Consider the following 7,631-nt stretch of genomic DNA (forward strand, 5'->3'; position numbering starts at 1 on the left):
GTATTAGTTTTATTAATGGAAATTTGGGGGTTTTGATTAGGGTTTGGGACAGACACCTCCTAATAAAAAGTATCGATGATGATTATACCATTATATTTAGATTAGTATAATATCAATTAATGATGTGTGTTTAAATAGACCACAACATAATCTTTGTAGATAAATTAAAGTGTGAATACTCAATTTCCTTTTAATTCTATTTTTTTTTACTGTGGATGGCACTAAACTAAGTTATTAATATGGTCTGCATATATATATATATATATATATATATATATATATATATATATATATATACACATGCAGTGGGCTCATGGGGCTCTAGACAGCTGCCTACCTTTTCGTAGTGTAAAGACCGGCCACATATGTAAAATATTTTCATGTCCACTATTAATAGGCATTAATAGTCTACTTTATATTTTGGTGTAACTTCTGTCTTATCTTGACCTGATCAAAGACCCGTTGATAGAGGCTTGATATCATGGTCCCTTAAGGTGTATATTCCTTAAAAACCTCTTCTTAAGTTTTATTTCTCACTTATATTCTTTGAAACAGGAATAGAAATTCTGTCAAAAATTCTAACCTTTTTCTTGACACCAAAATACAAAATACAAGGGGTCCTGGAGGGTCTGAGACCTTAATTAACACCTTGGACTATCTTTTGAAAGAAAGTCATTACATTTTGTTGATATACTTTCCATGATTGAATAAGGTGAAGCTAAAGGAAGATATTATTGAGTTAATATTATGTAACTAACTGTACATGCAATTTTGTAATTAAAGACAACAGACTATCAAAATAACAGTACTAACTCTTTACTAATAGCACTAACAATACAAACTCTTGCAAGGAAAATACTCCACCATAATGTCTAGTGGCTGCTCGATGACCACCACCTGTTTTGAAACACTCTGTTTAAACAGATTGTGTTTAAGAAATTCAAGGAGCAGATTTTGCAAAACTTTGTTGGAGTGTGTTCATTTCAGTGAGGACACTGCTGTTGCTTAATGCTAACGCTCTAGTACATACACAAGCAAGAACATGCAAGACGGTTAACATAATCTGTGAATGAGGAATAATGACTAAAGCCAGGATAAAAAAGCTAAAAGTCTTAGTTTAGTCTTAGGTTTTGTACTTCAGGTTTGGTATATGAAGAAAGCTAGCTAGCTAGTTTTTCATTTTCTTCTTGATTAACTTGTAGAAATTTTTGAGACACCCACTGACAAATATCTGGCAAACAACTGCTAAGCCTGTCAATAGGGTCTTGATTTTCAGGAGAAATGGAAATGGATACTTGAGTATCATCAGCATAGCTATGAAAATTGATATAATGTTTCTTAATGACATCACCTAGAAGCAACATACAAAGAATAATAAATAAATAAATAGAATATAAAAGGCCCTAAAACTGAACCTTGTGGAACTCCACAAATGTTAAATTTGATTATTGGTTTCTGTGATGTATATTTATTTCTTGACAAATCTCTTTTTTTAAGTACTCCCTTTTTTGTTTTTTTTCTGTACTATGAAACTGCATACAACAACGCTAATTTGTCTTTGTGCAAGGACCAGTTCCAGCCTATTAGTCACCACGCCACATGCCCAGATTGTCTTGAAAAGGATTAAGACCAGCTGGACTTTGCCTTAAACTAAGTTTAAAGTTGGCTGGTTAAGCGAGGAATACTACCTATTAGTCACCATGCCACATGCCCAGATTTTCTTGAAAAGGATTAAGACCAGCTGGACTCTGCCTTTAACTAAGTTTAAAGTTGGCTGGTTAAGCGAGGAATACTGTGTCAGTCGCAGGGATCCAGAATGCTGAGAAGGTTATCTCAAGTCTAAATTGTAACTATGTGGCTGCATGGGTTGGCTGTTTGAATGAAAATAACATTGCAGCCATGAGGCTGGCTGGACCACTGGTGTTTGACAGCATGAGCGACAGTCCTACGAAATGTGTGTGTGTGTGTGTGTGTGTGTGTGTGTGTGTGTGTGTGTGTGTGTGTGTGTGTGTGTGTGTGTGTGTGTGTGTGTGTGTGTGTGTGTGTGTGTGTGTGAAATGGAGATTCTTATAGAACTACCTACATGATTATTGTGCTTCATGTTGAAAGAAAATGAGTAAACAGGCTACCTGTCGTAGGTCGCTTTTGTAAAAGTGTTTTTAAAGGTTTGGGTTTTTTTTGCCATTTTGTAAGTTCCATGCATGAAGAAGGCATTTGTGTTTATGATGCACATCTTTTATGATTATCTAGATAACAATAAACATATTGTCATGCCTTCTGCCAAGGATGCCTCCTCTATCTGCTCCCTTTCTCCTGCAGTCACTCGATTCCATGGACTGCCTAGAGGACTCCAACTCCTATGAGTCAGTGGGAGATCACATGACTCCCTACCATCACCAATGATGAACATTCATTCTATCGCTCCTCCTCACCGACACTCTTCCTCAATCCTCACACCTGTTTATCATTTCATGTCATTAGTTAGTATAAAAGCCCAGGCTTCAGTTCAGCTCTTTGTGAAGTACTGCTAACCTCTCTGTCTGAAAAGTCTTTTTGTTTATGACCTGTTTTTTGTTTGGGACCTACCATTTTGTGTTTGGCCTTTTGGATTGCATTGCTGTGTACTATTTGCTCTCTTGGTTTTCGATCTTGGACAGGTTTCGTTTATCCTGCTCTTTGGTAATGACCCTGGCCTGTTCTGCTCTTTGTAACTGTCCCAAACAGTCAAGTAAACTTAAACCTTCTAATTTTATCTGCACACGTCTGATCAAGGCTTATATTAAGAGACCTCACAACTTTAACCATTGCTTTTTTAATACATGAAAACAGAAACAAAACAGACTGTGAAAGCAATTCAATTCTTTTTTGTTGGTTTGTTTTTGAACAGAAATCTAAGATGATGACAGCAGATGACAGGATGACAGCATTTTCCTTTTGGACGTCAACATCTCAAAGTGCAAAAGCATTTTAAATGCACTAAAATGTAAAAGAGAGGCTCAGCTACAGTAGAGTTTGTTGACACGCAGGATGTCGTTGGCGTTCATCTCAGTGGCATGTCCCATGACCACATTCTTGTTTGGAATAGGGACCATGGTTGGCTGACCATTCATGGAAAAAGCGGTCCTGAAACCATAAAGATCACATTAGTGGCTTCACTGGCCATCAACTGGGCTATCTTTAAAACAAGCTGAGAAATGACCAAACAAAAATAGAAATTTACCTTGCATATTGCATAATAGAACCATAGTCATAAGCGGTGCCCAAGTTGTTGGTGTTGATTTTGTCAAAGTTGTATTGCATTCCTATGAGTAAATAAATGAGATTATGATTTAATCATAAATGTTAATCTTGTGTTCCTCTGTTGTCAGAAAAAAATCAACAACTGGTGAAGGTCCAAAATTACAAATGGCAGCAGCATTTTGGAGAGACTGTTGATGGAGATATTTCCATTTCTCTCACCTTTTAAAATGTTTTGATAGAGGATTTGTATATGCTTGTCACGGTCACTGCGGCACTGCTCGTGATGGAAGCCCAGAGCATGGAGAAGCTCATGCTGTATCACACGTTTGTATATACACCCAGGGTGTCGCAAAGACAAGATCTGCCTTCCCCCTCTGCGACCCACAAAGGAGTAGCACCTATGAGTCACATCAATAACAAATATAGCATGAATCAAATTCTTAGAACTTAGATTCTTAGAATCAAATTCTTCTTCTTTTTACCTCAGGGAAACAGTAAAATGCTAAAGACAACACAAAGATTTAAAAGGAATATTTTTTTCCTGATTACACCTGTAATACATGTGCAAATTAGTCTGTTAAAAAAGCAGTTATAGTGTCTCTGCCTGGAGAATCTTTGATAGTAAAACTTTTACAAAACTCAGCTCACATACCCTCTGTCAGACATAATCTGAAGGTAGTCTGTCTGCTGTGAACGAGGTATGAATCGGATGCAGGTGGATTTCTCAAAGGAACGCAGAGCATCCTTGATAATGTATATTTCATTGGGTCCTATCAGAGAGAAAGTAGCACATTAGATAGAGCAGAAGGGGATTGTTATGCATTTTACTTTTAAGCCAGGTGAGGTGTGTCACTTACCATACTGGTTGGAAATCTGATAGGGCACATAGACCTTTTTGTCTTTATGTCTGGGCCATTTGCACCCTGGCTGACCAGACGTGCACTGGTCTGCATTCTGCAACCCATCCTCCACAACAATGTCACCAAACTTAATTGTAAGACCTTCCTGTGACTCTTCTGTGCCAAACATGAAATGTGCATGAAGCACCCTGCATTACTTTATGGTTAATTAAGTGCATCAGAAGGACAGTAGCATTTTATAGTGCAGTGTGGTGAAGTACATACAGCTGCAGAGTGGTTGACTGAATTTTGTCATTTTGATAAAATGATTTGATCATTGATAAAAATGAATTTGCTGTCTTACCGATGTTCTTATTAGCTCTTTCGATTAAGGCTGAGACAGAAGGAAACTCCTCCTCAATGTTGTTATCTGTGAAAGTTTATGTAACAAATGAGCAATACTGAGAATTTCTGTTAAAACTGACATTTCCAATTCACACAAGTACTTAAAACATTTTTTACCAGTCTCCTCAGGGCTTTCTTTGAGGGATGTCTAGAGTAGAGGAAACATGAAATTTTCGATCATTTTTAAGTTTACAATTGCATCTGCAATACTAATATTTGCAATAAGTATCACTGTCCAAAAACCAAAGAAAAAAACCAACAAAACATACAAGTTCATATTTGATGATTTCAATCTTTCTGCATCATTTGAGCGTGATGGCTGTCCTTTACACTGTAAGAAAATTTCATGAAGAATGGACTAGTAAAAATGTTCCAAAATTGCCTGGAATTTTATTTTTGTACATTAACTTGCATTAAATAAATGTTAGTTTCCTTTTTCTGTATAGTTACTTTTGTATCAGAAATTTCTGTGCATGAGTGTGTGTGTGTGTGTGTGTGTGTGTGTGTGTGTGTGTGTGTGTGCGCAAGTTTATTCATGTTAATGTAAGTGGTCTTACCTTTATGGACCAACTCTGAGCTTGGTTGATACCCAGCAGCAGCAGGATGAGGGCCAGAGTCAGGTGCATGATGAGACTCTACTAGTGATACTGAAGATGGAAACGGGTCAGGCAGAACTTTAGTTTATATACACTGATGATGGCCCAAAACTGCCCTCTCAGAGAGCTCTGTGCCTGTTACTCAAAGCTGTGGCAAACCTAAATATGAGCCAACACTTGGCAACAGATTAGGCAAGTTTGTTTTCAATCAAGACAGTTCAGTATTTCTGCTATTCTAACATGTCGGTTCAACATATGAAGCGCTTGGCGAGCAGCAGACGTGTTGAATTAATTGTGTTAAATTGGATACTCAAGCAAAACTGTGGCTTTCTACGAAATATCTCTGCATGTAAAAATGATTTCATGGAAACTGCTTACATAGTAGCTTTTTGTGATTGATGAGTAGGAGGCTTGAGTGATGGCATCTGTGCCTTCAGATGAGTTAAAACTGAACTGAACACTGGAGCTACATATTTGGTGCATAGTTAAATTAAAAGCTAAGGACGTCTTACCACAAAGTCTTATGGCCTCTTGACCTCAGACCTCTTTTAGCACACATACAAGTACGTTAATATTTGTCTTGGCACCCTTCACATAATCAAGATAAATGCCGTCTCTAAAGTATTGTTTTGTTATGTGGACTTTTGTCTGAGTTCTTACTTTGCCTGACAGAGAAAGTAATGCATAGGGACAGTTGTTAAGCAGTGATTTGCAGAGACACTGTCTGCTTCTGCTGTTGTTAAGCCACAAACATAGGTCGGCAATCTTGAGTTTAAACATTATTGCAGAATTGATTGGAATCAGATTCTTGTGACATGAGATGAAACAGCTTGCTGGTAGCAAACCAAATTTAGCATTAAAAGACTTCATTCAGAACCAAATCCTATGAAATTGTTGCTGCATCTATGACACTGTGGTGTTATTTTCTTCCATGGGACCCCAACATATTCTTAGAAACCGTGTTATCCTGGACTCCAAAATAGGCGATTTTAGAGATTTATACTGAAAAATGAACAGAATTCTTCGAGCGTGTTATGATCTAGACCTGTAACAGAACACAAACAGTAAAAATGCTGCATAATTAAATCAGTCAGTGAGGACTGTCTTGCCTTCCAATGACTTGCATATTGCTGTTGTTAGAACAAAACCTTGTATCTCCAAAATGATAACTTTACAGGAGAAGGAATGTAATTTTAAACTGTCGTTTAAAATTTAAACTTTGTAAAAGTTTTAATGTAAGTCAATGCAACCAGATATTTTTCTAAGTAATTTTTAGCCATTTCTTTTGGTCCAATCATCATGAATTTTACAAACAATATAAAGGGCAAAAAAAGAAAACAACAAAAGGTTTTCTTCCAACAGCAGCAATATACCTCTCCATTATGAGTGGGTTTAAAATCCCTTTTAGGGCATATCCTTATCTCAAAACCAATATTAAACAATGTCTCAGACATCAGACAGCATATTCTTACACATTTCATATAATAACCTTCTGTGAAGCAGTTTTAAGAGGTATTACACACTTCAGACGTCTGAATCTTATATCACCACTGTTGTGACCAATTCTGACTCTTTCTCTAAAAGCTTCTCTAGAACAGAGAACCCAGAGTAACCACTCTGAATGACTTAGCTGACAGTTTAGTCATTCATTAGTGCTGACCTGTTGAATATTGGTAGAATTTCCTTTTAAAGGTTGAGACTTAAAACTACTTTGTTGACTAGATTAGTTGGTTAGTTGACTAGAAAAGTCTCTGCAGAGCATGAAACTGCCTCTCCCATGCATGACAGTGGTAAATGTTGAGGTCAGCTTTATGCAATCTGGCTTGTTTCTCACCCTTGTAACTTTAGAAAATTTGGCCTGCATGATGTTGTTCAGCGCTCATAACCAAGGATGAAAACAGAAACAATATTTCCACCTTTGTGCAAAACCACCTAGATGATGAATGATACAACGTGTTTCATATTTCATCAAATCGATACTGTTTAAATCAAATAACAGTTTATTTGATCAACTCAAAATTTCAATGTATGTGCATTTTAGTGAATCAACACTATTTTCATCGTTTAATTTCTGTTAACCCCTTAAAAGGCCGGAGCCATTTAACACTTCTATAAGAATAGCCTAAGAATAGCTCAGCCAGTTCAGGCACTGAAGCCCCTATAGTTACTGAATGATAAGCCTTAGTATGGAAAAAGCCTGTGATTTTAAGTAGTTAACCACCGCTCATAGTTTTGAAACACTTTATGCCAACAGAATGTGTTTAAGAAATGTAAGCAGTTTTTGCAACACTTTGTGGGACAGTGTGTATTTTCTCATGTAGTGACTGCTGAGGACACTGAAATGGTTTATTGCTAACATTTTGGAGGCAAGTATACATAAAAGCATGAACACTCAAAAGGGTTAACAGAATCTGATAATGAGGAATAATGACTGAAGTGCTAATCACACTGAAAGTGTTGTTAATAAATGTACGAAATAATGGATTATTGTATTGGCAGATATGGTTTATTATTAATAATAATAATTATTATTATCATCATCATTGTCATC

At 36.7% G+C, this 7,631-nt stretch overlaps 1 protein-coding gene across 1 annotated transcript; it reads right to left on the minus strand.

Annotated features, from left to right (window-relative positions):
* Positions 1–2,796: 2,796 nt before the first annotated feature.
* On the minus strand, positions 2,797–5,205 carry LOC108432396 (low choriolytic enzyme-like). Its single transcript, XM_017706183.2, has 8 exons — positions 5,042–5,205; positions 4,602–4,632; positions 4,444–4,509; positions 4,098–4,256; positions 3,893–4,010; positions 3,460–3,638; positions 3,221–3,302; positions 2,797–3,123 (listed from the first exon to the last, which is right to left on the minus strand). Exons 1-8 carry the CDS (start codon positions 5,108–5,110, stop codon positions 2,997–2,999), a joined length of 831 nt encoding a protein of 276 aa, XP_017561672.1. The 5' UTR covers positions 5,111–5,205; the 3' UTR covers positions 2,797–2,996.
* Positions 5,206–7,631: the final 2,426 nt, after the last annotated feature.

Source organism: Pygocentrus nattereri, chromosome 25 (genome assembly GCF_015220715.1).
Source record: "Pygocentrus nattereri isolate fPygNat1 chromosome 25, fPygNat1.pri, whole genome shotgun sequence".
Lineage (NCBI taxonomy): Eukaryota > Metazoa > Chordata > Actinopteri > Characiformes > Serrasalmidae > Pygocentrus > Pygocentrus nattereri.

What these genes read in the sequence shown, in the direction of transcription:
- LOC108432396 (XM_017706183.2), bottom strand. Translation starts at nt 5,110, where the DNA reads ATGCACCTGACTCTGGCCCTCATCCTGCTGCTGCTGGGTATCAACCAA. An exon ending in CTATCAAAACATTTTAAAAG is followed by an intron (nt 3,303 to 3,459) that starts GTGAGAGAAATG and finishes ATTTACTCATAG; the next exon opens with GAATGCAATACAACTTTGAC. An exon ending in TCTATTATGCAATATGCAAG is followed by an intron (nt 3,124 to 3,220) that starts GTAAATTTCTAT and finishes TTATGGTTTCAG; the next exon opens with GACCGCTTTTTCCATGAATG.